This window comes from Schistocerca serialis, chromosome 1, assembly GCF_023864345.2.
Source record: "Schistocerca serialis cubense isolate TAMUIC-IGC-003099 chromosome 1, iqSchSeri2.2, whole genome shotgun sequence".
Lineage (NCBI taxonomy): Eukaryota > Metazoa > Arthropoda > Insecta > Orthoptera > Acrididae > Schistocerca > Schistocerca serialis.
Genome location: NC_064638.1, coordinates 798,281,862 through 798,298,809, shown reverse-complemented (window position 1 = coordinate 798,298,809; position 16,948 = coordinate 798,281,862). Strand labels below are relative to the sequence as shown.

Genomic DNA, 16,948 nt, shown 5'->3' with positions numbered 1-16,948 from the left:
ATCTGCAGAGCTAGTTGGCATGTAAACCTGTACTAATGTAGTGGGTGTGGGCTTCGTGTCTATCTTGGCCACAATAATGCGTTCACTATGCTGTTTGTAGTAGCTTATCCGCATTCCTATTTTTTTTATTTATTATTGATTCTACTCCTGCATTACCCCGATTTGATTTTGTATTTACAACCCTGTATTCGCCTGACCAAAAGTCTTGTTCCTCCTCCCACCGAACTTCACTAATTCCCACTATATCTAACTTTAACCTATCCATTTTCCTTTTTTAAATTTTCTAACCTACCTGCCCGACTAAGGGATCTGACATTCCACGCTCCGATCCGTAGAATGCCAGTTTTCTTTCTCCTGATAACGACATCCTCTTGAGTAGTCCCCGCCCGGAGATCCGAATGGGGGACTATTTTACCTCCGGAATATTTTACCCAAGAGGACGCCATCATCATTTAATCATACAGTAAAGCTGGATGCCCTCGGGAAAAATTACGGCTGTTGTTTTCCCTTGCTTTCAGGCAGTGTAACAATCGAAAATACTAGCGGCTTTTTCATGCAAGACAACGCAACTGCAGTCACAGCCAACGATTTTGTGATAGGATTACGACTTGTTATTGATGCCAGGAACTGTCCTAGTAATACTGACGCGTATATAGTGTGAGCTGTAAGAGTTCAAACATCGAGCAACAGCATCTGAACTGGTAAGTATATGCACTACAGCTACTTTGTAACGTTTCCATTTGAATTCGTACATAGGTTCACAAGGAGATACTAACGGCACATCAGTTGGAAGTGCAAACTAGCTAACCGATTCACTTACTCGTTCGATCTCATGCCGCTGATGACGCTGTGGTGATCAGAAGTCTCTTCCCTGGTTTCGGTTGCGTGCCAAGCCTTGTGTGAAACACCCTGCACTCTGGAGATATGAGGACTGTTGGTGGAGGATGTTCCTCGTTTTACCAACACCATGTTCACATTTATTCCATAAAAATTTTATTGTCTTGAAACATACAACGTTACCTGCGCCACATGATTTCCTTAGTGTACATATACGAAAACCCTACAGCTATATTGTACCATTTCTAAATAATAAAAGTAGTAATGTGATGGGTGATGAAATGTTCGCAGGCGATTACGCTGTGCTTGGTCTTGTCGGGAGCAGTAATGTCCAGACAGGTGTAGCTGCTAAGACAGCCGTCACACGCCGTCCGGCGCCCGTCCCGCGTTGTGGGGCCGCTCCCGCCCCTACGACGCCAGCGCCACCGCCAACAGTCCCAGCAAGCAGCTCAGAGACAGCCACTCCAGCCGCGGGGCCGAATCTGCAAACACGAACACAACGTCCGACATTCATCGCGCTACAGCCCGATGTGTGCGGTCATTATTTATCACACTCCAGCTCATTTTTGTTACACGGGCTGATCCCATGATGGTGTTACAAACTTTCAGTGATGAAAGAGAAGGGTTAATCGTTAATGTGTCAATTTGAGGTGAGGGACCCTGGTCCGGAAACAACCGAGTCAAAAGTTATAAATGATACTTCCTTAAAGTCAGTACCGCCATTAGACTGTTGTTTATTTACAGTGTCACATTTACACTTACACAATCATAATTTCGGATTCAAAGTGCCATTATCAAGTGTTCTAAGTGTCATAAATTGCCTAAGATGGCATACTGTCGTATTAAAGGATACTATTAGAGACATTATCTAAGAGTCTTAGACAATGTGTCTAATGGTGTATTTTAATACGACAGTATGCCATCGTAGGCAATTTATGACACTTAGAACACTTGATAATGGCACTTTGAAGCCGAAATCATGATTGTGTAAGTGTAAATGTAACACTGTAAATAAACAACAGTCTAATGGCGGTACTGACTTTAAGGAAATATATTATGACTGTGGCCCCGCATTATGAAAAAAAACTTATTATAAACGATAATCGTTTCGATACCTCTGTCAGTGGGATAGATGTACCGGTACTATTGTCACTAAGACTGTAGGGTAAGCAACTTTCAGAAGTGGTAGTATGGATCAAAAAAACAAAAGGGGTCTAGTAAACATAAGCTCTAAAAGGCATACTATGTGCTCATAGCTCTTAAGTGTGCATTTTAGTGCCAGTATTTACTGGCCATTTTTTTCTTGTTTTGGTCCATACTATCACCTCGAAAAGTCTGATCAAAATAACACTCGAGGTAGCAATAACACGATCGTACAAAAAATGTTCAAATGTGTGTGAGTTCTTAAGGGACCAAACTGCAGAGGTCGTCGGTCCCTAGACTACACACTACTTAAACTAAGTTAAACTAAACTATGCTAAGAACAACACACACACGCATGCCCGAGGGAGGACTCGAACCTCCGGCGGGAGGGGCCGCGCAGTCAGTGACATGGCGCCTTTAACCGCGCGGTCACTCCGCTCGACAACATGACCGTAGTATCACGTGAAAAACCAAGGAGTCGCCAGCACCGGGCATGGCCCATAGCCCCACCAACCCACCCCCCACCGTCCCACAAAAAAGTCTGAAGAAGGCTTTAACACATGCCGAAAACGGTCATAATAAACAAATGCCGTTTTAATCAAAATTAGTACCAGATCGCTGCGCTCCACGGACAGTGTTGTCTAAATTTATGAACCTCGGAAAGTTGCCTATGCTACAATCACAGCAACGTAAGTACATGTATTCCCTGTTAGAAGCTCCGTATAAGAACGATTCTCGCTTGTACTTTCGAGTCTGTCGTTTCCGGGTCGGCTCACTTGCCTCAAATTGGTACAGCATCACGGAGGCACCCTGTATACTGCGACACCAGTGCTTCAAGCAGCCAATAAGCTACACTCTTGAATACGATAGCTGATCAGTGAAAATAATTTTCTATTGATCATATGAATGGCTCTGAGCACTATGGGACTTAACTTCTAAGCTCATCAGTCCCCTATAACTTAGAACTACTTAAACCTAACAAACCTAAGGACATCACACACATCCATGCCCGAGGCAGGATTCGAACCTGCGACCGTAGCGGTCGTGCGGTTCCAGATTGTAGCGCCTAGAACCGCTCGGCCACTCCGGCCGGCTTGATCATGTGAAATTACGTGTACCAGAGACACATTAAGTCTCAACTTCATCTATGATTATTATCCCCATTTCGTCCAGACGACTTTTTCTCGTTCAGCAGCCTACCAGTATTTCTGTCACATTGCGAACACAATCAACTTTCCTAGACTTTCTTTTTCCGTTTTTATCTCAATTTCAAATGTTAATTTAACTAATTTATTCCTCAGATCAAACAGTATGTCCAGAAGTGATTCTTCTGTGCTACTGCAAACATTTATGTGAATGATTTTCTGCGATTATTTAGCGTGTAAGGCAGGACGTAGAACGTCACTATACCGTCTTTTGTAAACAAGGGACAAAGGAGCACTTTAAAGAGTGCATACAGTACAAATATGAACGTGATTTTCCTGAGTTTTCTGTAACCCCTTTATTTTGTAGCAAATTTTGAACAGGTGCTCCTGAATATGTAACATTACTGTTGTCGGAGCATAGTGAATCGTTAACTGATTCATTTTAAACATAAATTACATGTTTGATGGTGGTAAAACTACTCTTCGTTTAACATATTACAGCCACGTGGTCTGAGGCGTCTTGTCACGGTCCGCGCGGCTGCTGCCCCCCCCCCCCCACCCCCCGTTGGAGGTTTGAGTCCTCTCTCGGAAGACCTTACAATAAATTCCCAATTTTAACATTAAATTAACTCGTTAGCTTACCACTGGAGGTCACAGGACTCTTGGATCAAGGCACTTAACAATCATTATTGAACTATCTCTGAAGTTATGTCTGTAGAACGTTTATCCACCCTGCATTTTATACAGACTTGAGGGATGGTTAAAAATCTACGAATAAAACCACAAAAATGGTTGATAGGTACCTTGAAATAAATTTTTCTCTGACATTGCTGAATTCTAAAAAAATATTGCCACTACGTGTTTGTAAGAATAATACCGAACAAATCTGGCAATATTTGCACTTGATACACTGGATAGTAGCTCTCATTAAATGTAGTTGAGTGTACAGTACTGGACATGAACAAGAGCATGAACTCGATGGTGTAAGATCGGATCACAAGTGGCAAACGTACGAAGCCTGTCGCATCCTTCAAATACGCAGCGCTAATAAAACGCAAGGATGCGACACGAAAAGAACCTATGCAACGAGTAGTTTAGAAGTCAGGAAAAATGCAATGAACCTACTGATAAAACATCGAAACTGACTCCATGGTGGCCAATACTAGAATACTGGTCCTGCGTACAGGAATCTTAACAAGGGGACCTAACAGAAGATAAAGAAAGAATGCAAGGATACTCTGCTATGACCAGAACAGTTCGGTAGAAGCCATACAGAAATATTAGGTTTATGCTCAGGAAATGTAAATTGGAAGTGCTGGAAGATACCTTACTGGATAATTTTAAATAACCGGCTTCCTCTCTGTAAGTCTCGTCGTTATGGCAATGACCAGTGACAGACTTTTCCTGTTCGCCTTTAATCTGCATTGTGGCCTTCAGTTCTCCATGTTACTCTATCTTGTGCAAGCCTCTTCAGCTCCGAACCACTACTGCACCCTACATCCTTCTGAATCTCTTTACTGTATTCATCCCTTGATCTCCCTCTACGACTTTTACCTTCCACACTTCCAGAAAAAACTAAATCCTTCGATATCTTAGAATGTATTCTATCAACTGATCGTTTCACCTATTCAGGTTGTGAAACAAATTTATTTTCTCATCAATTCTGTTCAGTACCACCTCTTTAGTTTTGTGATCTACCCGTATAATCTTCAGCATTTTTATGTAGCACACATTTCAAAAGCTTCTATTCTTGTGTAAATTGTTTGTCGTCCACGTTTCACTTCCACACACTGCTACACTCCAGACAAATACGTTCATAAAACACTTCCTAACACTTAAATCTATATTCGATTTTAACAGATTTCTCTCCTTCGGAAATGCTTTCCTTGCCATTGCCAGTCTACATTTTATATCCTCTCTACTTCGGCCGTCATCAGTTATTTTCTACCCAAATACCTTAACTCATCTACTACTTTAAGTGTCTCATTTCCTAATCTAATTCCCTCTGCATCGCCTGATTTAATTCGATATGTTCTATGATCCTTGTGTTGCTTTTGTTGATCTTCATCTTACTCCTTTTTTTAGAGATACAGTTTATTCTGTTTAACTGCTCTTCCAGATACTTCCCTTTCGCTGACAGAATAACAAAATCATCGGCAAACCTCAAAGTTTTTATTTCTTCGTCTTGAACTTTAATGTTGTTGTTGTTGTTGTGGTCTTCAGTCCTGAGACAGGTTTGATGCAGCTCTCCATGCTACTCTATCCTGTGCAAGCTTCTTCATCTCCCAGTACCTACTGCAGCCTACAACCTTCTGAATCTGCATAGTGTATTCATCTCTTGGTCTCCCTCTACGATTTTTACCCTCCACGCTGCCCTCCAATACTAAATTGGTCATCCTTCGATGTCTCAGAACATGTCCTACCAACCGATCCCTTTTTCTAGTCAAGTTGTGCCACAAGCTCCTCTTCTCCCCAATTGTATTCAGTACCTCCTCATTAGTTATGTGATCTACCCATCTAATCTTCAGCATTCTTCTGTAGCACTACATTTCGAAAGCTTCTATTCTCTTCTTGTCTAAACTATTTATCGTCCACGTTCCATTTCCATACATGGCTACACTCCATACAAATACTTTCAGAAACGACTTCATGACATTTAAATCTATACTGGATGTTAACAAATTTTTCTTCTTCAGAAACGCTTTCCTTGCCATTGCCAGTCTACATTTTATAATCCTCTCTGCTTCGACCATCATCAGTTATTTTGCTCCCCAAATAGCAAAACTCCTTTACTACTTTAAGTGTCTCATTTCCTAATCTAATTCCCTCAGCATCACCCGATTTATTTCGACTACATTCCATTATCCTCGTTTTGCTTTTGTTGATGTTCATCTTATATCCTCCTTTCAAGACACTGTCCATTCCATTCAACTGCTCTTCCAAGTCCTTTAATTCCTATTCCAAATTTGTCTTTAGTTTCCTCTAATGCTTGCTCAATGTACAGATTGAACAACATTGGAGATAGGCAGCAACACTATCTTTAATCTAAGCCCACATAAATTCGCAGATATGTGGGTGGCGAAAAACCTTTTCTGAACTGTTCAGTAAGCGTAACGAGCAGCGACAGCACATTCACGGAGTGTCACGGCGGCCGGACACCGTAGCGCCGCCTGCGATACTCACTGCATCTCATGACGAGGTAGTCGGGCACGTAGCCGTCCTCGCAGGCGCAGGTGCCGTTGCTGGCGCAGCGCACGTGCTGGTTGGCGCCGTCCAGCTCCAGGAAACACACGCCTTCCACACCGCCCGTGCACTTGTCGTTCAGACCTGAAACACCGCGCCACATCGTTACACTCTGGGAATCTGACTTGCCGCTCGTATTTGATATGGATCTACGACGAAACGTTGTTCCATTGAAGTACTTTCTCGATAACACTGTAATCCGTGCCAAATAGCAATAAATAGCACTCCACTACGAAATTGCATTACCTGTGAAGATTATAAGCAACTGGAATGTGTACATCAGAACTATCACTAAAAACGAAGCAAAGGGAGCCTTTTTCTGAGGTAAATTACAAGCTAATTTGCACAATGTGATATAACACGTTCTTGGCCTGTACTAAATTAAAACGAAAACTTTGTTGTTACAGAATGAGTGATGAAGCAACTGACAACATAAGATCATTTGCGGAAAACCCATAACAGTGAATTGAACAAAGCAAGAATTGGATGATACAACACAAGTGTGACATAAAATGTTCATCATTTCAAGTATGGTGAACCTCAGGGTGCAGTGCAACGATCCCTCCTCTTCATTCTGTACGTGACTTATATGCCTCCAGCGAGAATTGATAGTGTAACAATGTATACAAAAGACACTTAACTAAACTGATGTACACATTCGATAAAAATACTGCCGGCCGCTGTGGCCGAGCGGTTCTAGGCGCTTCAGTCCGGAACCACGCTGCTGCTAGGGTCGCTGGTTCGAATCCTACCTCGGGTATGGATGTGTGTGATGTCCTTAGGTTAGTTAGGTTTAAGTAGTTCTAAGTCTAGGGGACTGATGTTAAGTCCGATAGTGCTTATAGCCATTTGAACCATAAAAATACTATGAATAAGAGTTCTCTAAATACAAAGCAGCGTTGTTAGTTATTTCAGTAAGAATGTTTTTCTTGTAGATGCAAGCAAGACAGCGTTCATGCAGATCCATGCAAACAGTCAGTACAGTCGAATTACACCGATCTTAAACCTGGAGACTCATTTCTATGACAAGCATAGAAGTAAAATTTCCTGGGCGTTACATTTAATAAATACATAACATGACATAAATACACGCAATAAAAATTTTCCCCGCTAGGGTATTAAAATGAGCAGAAGCCTCTAACAAAGTATCAACATATACGTTTACAATACGCTGTGGCACAGTCTGGGAAAAAGCAGCCCATATACTGTATACACAGAGATATTAGGAGTGTTATAGAAGAGAGCTGTCGGGTTAATTGAAATGTCACTTCCAAGACATAACAGAGAAAGTAAAGTAAGAAAACTTAATATGTAAAGTGCTACTACACGTCTGTGAAATAACTCTGTAGTTTAAGAACAACTATACAGGGTTGGTAAAGAGAGACATAAATAGTCACATACCCACAAAATGTGAGTACTACTGTGAAATGAAACGATTTTAGTGAAGCGAAAAGCATCGCATAAATGCTCGGTTATGCGTATAAATCAAGCTATCGCAAATAATAAATACAATAGAAAAGACGGACACATTTAGAAACAAATTAAGAGATCACTTAATTTCAGATTTCCTGTATACTGTAGTCTAAAACAATCTTGGCAACACATCCTTCATACTTCCATATTTTTGTAACTCTAAAGCAAGACATACCTGGCTGTCGCTTTGCTTTGATGGGTACAATCATTGTGCCGTAGGCAACCGCAAATACTTTTTCATGAATGCGCTTCCTGTCTTGTCTCACGTATTATAATTTATGCCTATTAGTTTTGTAATAATAAAGAATTTACTCACTGCTTTTCCCATGTGTCTCATTTTTATTTGATTCCCCTTATATAACTAATAAACCTCTTATAAAATCAATGGAACTATGAGCAAACTGGCATTCATCCACGTCAGTAGGGAACTTAAATAGAGTACAACCACAGACGTCCTACGAGCTGTAGCCATAACTTCAGAAATCAAGTTCTGTGACCTGCACAGAGTTTTCAACAAACCCCAGCTTCTGCCTTTTTTTTTTTTTTTGTGATCAAGGGTTACTATAGAAAAACTCTGACAAGCACGTTGAAAATAATGGAAGTAATTTTTCATGGTTGTTAGTTTGTCACATTCTCACTGGTATAGTGTTTAGGACTCTTACAGGTGTTGCGAGTGACTTTGAACATCCTACACGTGTTATAACTGTATGGTGGTAAGAAAGACGAAAACAGAGGTTATTATTTTCTAATAGTGTATTTACAAGAGAAAGGGAGTGATTTAGTGTAGAAACTCTGTGACGTTGGCACCACTGTGTGCTGATCGAGCATTTGGGATCCTAAACAGGTCGGACTAAAGCAGTTGCCATCAGACGTGTTTGCTCAAGAGCCAATATTGACGTAGTTGGGCAGCAACTAGGGCCGCGCTTGTAGCTATCTTCCACATTAATTGGTGACATACATAAATCAGTCCTCAGTCGAGTAGCTACAGTAAGGTTGCGGTAAAATGCCCGCCGGCTCCCAAGTACCGATCGTTAAAAGTCGGCATGAGTCTGAACACATTGCGCCAGTTGTTCTCTGTTTCATATTGCTGCTCGCCTCAGCGATCTAACGTTTGAGATATAGTAGCGTAGTGAAGTGTTGTTGATTTTATCATGTGTTCAATTAGTTCAGTCAAATAGTAGATATACCTTGCAGAAGGTGGGGTAGAAGAGTTTATTTTTTCAACTCGTTCATATGGTTGGAAAGATTAGAAAACCGAGTTTTGTCAACAAAATTTCGCTTGGGAAAACTTTCTGCAGTCAAAAAACTTGGAAAATTTCGGCCTTTTTTCAGTTTTTTCAAAATATCTCAGTTTTTTTGCTCCTATCACTTTAACGTCTATTTTCTTTTTTAAAGAGCACAAAATTCTCCACAAATTTGATTCTTGCCATTTTTTTCTACTCCCAATATCTAAGGCACTACAGCGCCTCAAATAATACCAATTTTTCACATTTTGAGCATAGTGGCATGGTACCTTATTTTTGAACACTATTTTTTCAGTTTCTGTTTGTGTAGTATAAATACATTATACATCATGTTATATGTTGGAATTTACCACCTCGCTCTCAGGTATTCAGTTTCTCTGTATGCAACATGAGGATTCCTGGGCACCCAACTATTGTGATTCTTACATCACTGCCTGAAGTTCACTATGGGCCAACTCAGCCCTGGTATTTGTAAAACTATAAATATAAAAATACATCATTAAGACACACACACACACACACACACACACACACACAAAATAAATTGTCTCAGGAAACTGAACTATTATTAGCTGCAATAGGCAACCTAATTAGGTAGGTAATTATTCTTGTGTATAAAAGCCACACACTTGAAATTAAAAATAAGTAGTTTTATTACAATTAAAATGCATTGTCAGTTACTAAAAAATGTTGACAGTTCTGGGTGTGTAATACTTGTAATATCGCAATTTAGCGCACTAGAGACAGATATGAGTATCACTTCCAACGTTTTGATGGGCCAGGTTCCTCAGTGTCACCATAAATACCTTGAGTTACGGATTCAGGGTCTGTACATAGAGTTGATCCCAGAGTGACCTCTTCTTTACACAGCGATCAGCCTCAGCAAGTTCGTTGATTTCGTCAGCGGTTTCCTCAACATCCTCCATAACATCTTCTTCACTGTCTTCATATAAAAATTTTGGCACGTTTCCACAGTTGACCCCAATACATTTCTCGCAAACTGAAGAACATTTCAAACGCGCTTTTCTGCAGGAGCACGCTCCGCCACAGTTCAGCTTGCACGAGCATGAAACAATGTGAAGAAGTGCTTCAGGTGCTGGGTCTTGGCTCATTATAACGGGTGTTGGACCGTGGTCACTGTGATTCCAGCCCCATTTATCAGGAGGTTTCTAGTTTCCCATCCAACTTATGGACTTGTTGGTAAGTCCGCAACGAATGATGTTGTGCAGCATCTTGTGTAGGTGGCAACCGTGCAAGATTCAGTTTGCTTTTTGTGGCAGATTTGGCGAATAGCTGGTACCGCAAATGGTCTAGTGTGTGGGAACTGCTGACACCTCCACTATACAATGCAATAGTAACCTGTTCTCCTGCTGTTATTATTTATTCACAGGTTGCATGTGGTTTATTGAACGTGCAAAGCGCTGAGCTTAGGTGTTCATTTTTTCGCAACAGTATTGCAGCACTTAATTTTTCCTTTATTCACTGTCAAACTTGTAAGATGCAGTGGAAAACCACTTTTCTTCTGCATTTCCTGGCTTTAAGAAAAATAAGTTTTCAATGCCTTGCCCCAAACCGGTCATGACCACAAGCAGGTCAACATCTTCCCCTTCAATGACAACACTTCCAAAATCTTTGGTTTTTGAAATGGCAGATGTTACAATCATAACGTGAGCATCTTCTTGTGCCTGGTGCACTTCAATGCTACACTCCAGAAATTCCTTTTTAAGAAGTGTGATCAAACGCATCTTGTTTCGTTCGTTGTACAAGAACTTGTCCTGAGGCACTTGGTTCACCATCTCTGATTCAACCACAATGTCAACCGAAGAATGTTTTTTGGACCTACGAATTCTCTCAGCACTCTTTGTGCTACATTTGTCTCCCTCACATGGATACCCATCAAATATAATAGCAAATTGAGATCCAAAATGACGTTGCAGGTAAGAAACATAGTTTTGGGCTATTGACTTGAAGCAAACATTTCGAGTCCATGTCACTCTGTGGATAAGGTACCCTCCATCAATGACAAAAAATTTACTCGGTCCACCTGACTTCACATCTTCCACTGGAACGAAGACATTATAGAATGAAGATTATGTTCCTTTTCGCATGCCTTTTTCTGAGAATAGGGACATTGGGTAAGGAGCAAGTTCATATTTCAGAAAGGCTTTTAACTCTTCTTCACTTTGTTTCATTAAACAAATCCTTTGGAAAAGAGTTAAAGATCAACAGGAGTAATTTTAGTGCTCCAAGCTTTTACAGAATTTAACGCAGAAAGGGGAGTCGCAACTTTATCTTTTCTACGGAACTTTACATCATGTAAATTGTCACCAACTATTCTTTTCATGCCTTTTTCTCCCTCTTCGTGACACATATGACAATTAACATCCTCCGTACCGACAACACCACTGCTGACAGACATTATAAAATCACTTTCAGGGAAGGGAGGGTGCACTGAAAACCAATCACGCAGCTTACGCAAGTCTATGCCATCTCGTTCGATCCGACAACTTCTTGCATCTACATGCTGTTCTGATGTTACTGCGCTCACTTCGCAATACGTCTTCACATATGTTCTGCATGTGAATCATACCCAATGTCCATCTGGTTAATATACTATCCGTAATTCCTCGGCCAGAAGTAAGTCCTCCAGAACTCTTCATGGTTCCCATCAATGTTTGTTCTATAGTCATGTCAGAAGGAACCCCTGACCAACATTTTTCTGATCGCTGGATTGTAAAACGTCCTTTCGTTGTGAACTTCTCATATTCTGATAAATCCATTTTTTCCTCGAGTCTCAACATATCCTGTAAGTAGAGGTGGCCACTTTTTCTTATAACTGATCATTAACGTCAATCAACTGTAGAAAATGTACGGCACCTGCATCCAATCGTATTACATATTGTAACACAAACTTCACGCAATCTGACGTGAATGTGTTCGTAGTTACAGCTGTTTGTCCTGGCCCTTCAGCAGAGTGAGATGGTAAATTCCAATGAATAACATGATGAGTAATGTGTTTATATTACACAAATAGAAACTGAAATGACAGTGTTCAAACATTAGGTAATTTGCCACTTTGCTCGAAATTTGAAAAATTGGTGTTCTTTGACGAGCAAAAAAATGGTAAGAATCAAATTTGCGAGAATTTTGTGCTGTTTAAAAAAGAAAATAGACGTCAAAGCGACAGGAGCAAATGAAAGTGAGACATTTTGAAAAAACTGAAAAAAGTACAAAATTTTCGAAGTTTTTTGACTGCAGAAAGTTTTCCCAAGAGAAATTTTGTTGGCAAGACTTGGTTTTCTATTCTTTCCAATAATATGAACGAGTTAAAAAAATAAAATCTTCTACCCCACCTTTTGCAAGGTACAGGCTTTTTTTCTCAGTTTCACTGGACTAAATTGACTTTGATTAATAATAGTATTTGCATTTGCATTTAAATGTGCAACTGAACGTGGGACACCATCACAAGCCTTAATTAATTTAATACTCTGTGCTAAAAATAAGTACTGCAACTGAAGATGTCCATCTACTATACCACGCAGCAGTACTACAGAGGAGGGCGGCGGACAAGCGTAGTGTAGGCAGTTTCTATGGCAGACCGGTTGCATTTTCTGAGTGTTCTGCCAATAATTCGTAATGTTTAGTTCGCTTTCCCCACAATATTGTCTATGTGATAGTCCCAATTTAAGGTATTGATAATTGTGATCCCCAAGTACTTAACTGAATTTACAGCCTTTAGATTTGTGCGACTTATCGTGTGACCGAAATTTAGCCGGTTCCTCTTAGTACGCATGTGGATGACCTCACGAAATCATACTTTTCATTGTGTACAGTCAATTACCGCTTTTCCCATTACACGCAAAGCTTGTCTAAATCATTTTGCAATTGGTTTTTATCATCTGATGATCTTACAAGAAGATATATGACAGTATCATCTGCAAACAGTCCAATAGGGCTGCTTAGATTGTCTCTTAAATCGTTTATATGCATCATGAAAAGGAAAGGACCTATAAGACTTCATTGAGAAACGCAAAATATTACTTTCGTTTTGCTCGATAGCTTTCCGTCAGATATTACGAACTGTGATCTTTCTGACACAAAGAAATGTTACTTGAAGGACAGCTCCGAGTCAGATGCCCTCTGGCGTGCATTGCACTGACCCCAAATCAAGACCTTTTGCAACTTCAGTGGTTCAAACGAGAGAGCTCACTGGAGGAGAGGGTGGAGATCTTTTGCATTTTCTGATGAAAGCTGGTTCTGCCTCGGTACCAGTGACGTCCGTGCGTTAGTTAGAAGTAGACCACTTGAGTTCCTACAGCCAACCTGTCTGCATGCTGAACACACTGGATCTACACCTGGAGTTATGTATGGTATGGTGTACGATTTCATATAACAGCGGGAGCACTCTCGTGACTATTCCATGCAACCTGACTGCAAATTTGTACCTCAGTCTTCTGATTCGACCTGTTGTGCTGATATTCATGGACAGCATTCCAGGGGGCGTTTCCAACAGGATAACGCTCGCCCACATTCGCTGTTGTAACCGAGCATGTTGATGTTCTACAGAGTGGCAGATCTGTCTCCAATCAAGCACGTAGGGACATCAACGGACGACAACTCCAGCGTCGTCCACAAACAGCATTAACCGCCCTTAATTGACCGACCGTGTGCAACAGGCATGGAACTCTACCCAAAAAAACTGACATCTGACACCTGTACAACACATTGTATGAACGTTTGATCGAATGAATTCAACATTTCGGTGGTTAAACCGGTTATTAATGAAGCAGCATTTCATGCGCTTACATTAACGCGTGATCTTTACAAACCATGCCAAAAACATGACCCCGATTTCGGTGTCGTTTGTCGATGGCGTTGGCGTATCACCTACGTCGGGTGAAATTATATACCATGCGCTAGAGGTGATCGATGCGGAGGCGTCCTTTCTGCTTCGCTCATTCGTTCTTCAGAAAACTCGCACGTAAGTTTCGTGGATGTAATCTCCGATCCTCTGGACAGTCATAGAGGCCTCCAATCACTAGCGAAACTGCGATATTCCATATGCTCAATGAACGTAATGCCTCCTCACAATGGAAGCATACCTGACCCTTTTTTCAATCAAACTGTTCTGTTTGTACGTCATTCTAATGGCTGCATCTCGAGATGATTTTTTTTCAGTCATCAATCTTCGTATTGAAGCGAACCACCACGATTTTCTCTCCTGTACCAACCTCTTCATCCCAGAGTGGCAATTACACATGGAGACAAATGTACGACTGTATCATTCCGCAAACAGAATTAATCTGCCAATGCGGTATGTCCACTCACTCACGGATGAATATCATTGTTTCAAACTCTACAATTAAAAGATACAGTCGCCTCCCCCATAAAGTTAATCATCGTCCGGGAGAGACCACCGTAAAACCGACTCTAGCCTTGGTAATGGCCTCAGTTCGCCTAGGAGGAGAGTCGCCATGATTCTTTCAGATACGTGATAATATGTGCTGAAGTCACTCAGCAGATACCTTATAACTACCAAATCGCAGGGATGTTCATTCTTAAGTTTCACCAGCTGTTGCAATTCTATACGTGCGATCAAGATAGGGTGGCTTATGAGTCGGGTGCGACAACGGTGCCTGGGTAGTCAGCAAACGAGAAACGTATGCGTGCAGCCCTGTGAGCATGGCCGTGGTCATCTTGGAAGACACGAGTGTTCATAGCTTATTCATCATGAAAATGTGGAACGAAAGCCAACATTTGGCCGATGAGAATGTTCAGATAAACACCCTAATTCGTGTTCACGGTGATCCGTGTAGTGGCCTCAACTGACGGCACGGAAAACACCCCCAAAACATTAAAGTACCACATCCACACTCAACTACACTCTCCAAACACGGTAAGTTAAAGGCTTCATTACACCGCCCTTGCACTCCGTGCCTTGCACCATTTCAAGGAAAGCATTGTCAGATTACACTTCACGCTTCCAGTCAGCTACTGTACATTGCTGTGTTGTTTGATCCACTGAAGATGTGAAGTTTTATGTGCTACCCTGAGTGATTGCCTTTTGCGAGGTCCACCGCATGCAGTTCTCCTCGCAATCTTCGCTCGTTAACGGCTGAGGCGGCTCTGCATTCACTGACGAGAGGGGACAGACGTTCCCGATCTCTAACGTTTGGGATATCGTTACAATCTCTTTTCTTACACCGTGTTACGAGGTCACTCCTTACAGACACGATGGGCAGTCCGCCTTGGTACACATACCGGGAAAATTTGTTCACGGTGTGAATATGAGCACGTCCAACACGATAGCTGCTTTCTGCCATTCTGTCAGGACCCCACCTCGACCTATCTTAGTACTCTGATTCCATACAGCCGACTGGCACAGACAAGCCAGCGGTTTCGCCAGTGCTGGAGGGCCACGTGACCGCATGGTACCAGCTCTGCACCACCTACAGTGATCCAAAGCGACCAGTCCGCTCTTTTAAGGAAGTGACTAATTTTTTGTACTATGACAAAATAATGTAATGAGTGCCATGGAAAGAGCACCTCAAATTGATTCCATATTTTATATTTCCAGTAGGCTTTCCACGTCGTTCATCACAAGCGACTTCTAATCAAACTGTGAGCCTACGGAGCATCGTCTCGGTTGTGCGACCGGAGTCGCGATTTCCTGTCAGAAAGTGTTTCGCTGCTGCTCAGATTACTCCTGCAGACACAGTACGATGGGCCAGAGCTATACCAACAACACTGTGGTCCTCCCTTTCGGCAGTGCCACGTAGCCGTCTGGAGCCCGGTTGTCTCGCGACCGTAGATTCTAGTGACCACCGCTGCCGACAATCATGTACAGTGGCTCCAAGTCTTTCTGCATTATCGCAGAAGGAACAGCCAGCTTCTCGTAGCCTTATTACACGACCTTGGTAAATTTCATTGAGGTGTTGGTAATGATACCTTTGTCGCCTTCAGGGCATTCTTGACTAACAGCAGCTTAGCACGTCCAGTCTGAAACGTAATTGACACTCACGACCGTTACAGCGTATATTTAAAGCAGACCTGATCTGCATCGTCATATTGACGCTGCTTGCGCTACTCTTATGCGACTCGCCTGCAATTTGAATAGACGTCATCTTTAAGATGTAGAACTTTCCTTTATGTCCCCCAACTCGTTTTTGGTATTGCAACTTTTTTCCGTCAGTGTACGATGAGAACTATTCTTCACAAAAACTACAATCAATAGTGAAGAATGCCCGAAGTGTTTAACAATTTTAGGTGCTAATAGCATGAAGCCTAATAAGTTAAGAGACGTCTTGAAATCAAACATCCTGAATTAGTGGGAAGACCGATAGAATTTTCTGCCAGAAAAGTAAATGTTTTATTGTCCATCCAGAAGAATTTTGCTACAACAGCGAATGTGAACTAAGGCCCTTTTATCCTATTGCCAGATTTCGTATGGGATTGCTAAGTGCTAGAAAGCACATGGGGTTGCAGAAACTCTGGTTCTACCACCAGCAATTGATATAGTATGTACAATGTTCGGCGACTCATTTCCAAGGAGTTGAAAAGTATTTTTGTCTATAATGACACAGGGTGTAGAGGAATTTTAGACATTTCTAACGATTTACTGCAGCAGTTACTCGAGAAATTGCGTAACAACTGTTTTTCACTTCGAGAGGACGAAGTTGGCGAAGCGACTGATATTCATAAAGATGCTCATTTGATTCCTTGTGTGAGTTTAACATTTGAGAAGAATCGGTTTTCTGTCAGCCGACACTGAAACTAGCTACAGCTGAAAGTCTATTTGACATGATCAATTCCTTTTTTTAATCAAAATAGGGCTCATTGAATAGGTGGATCGGAGTATGCGCA

At 41.5% G+C, this 16,948-nt stretch overlaps 1 protein-coding gene across 1 annotated transcript in view; it reads right to left on the bottom strand.

The window, feature by feature from the left end:
• Positions 1-1,004: 1,004 nt before the first annotated feature.
• The window catches only part of LOC126483844 (uncharacterized), a 42,084-nt gene continuing 26,140 nt past the window's right edge, over positions 1,005-16,948 (bottom strand). Inside the window, exons 4-5 of the mRNA XM_050107059.1 lie at positions 6,309-6,452; positions 1,005-1,319 (exon numbers count right to left, since the gene is read on the bottom strand). Coding sequence (XP_049963016.1) covers positions 1,246-1,319; positions 6,309-6,452 — 218 coding nt within the window. The 3' untranslated portion in view covers positions 1,005-1,245. The remainder of the gene's footprint in view (positions 1,320-6,308; positions 6,453-16,948) is intronic.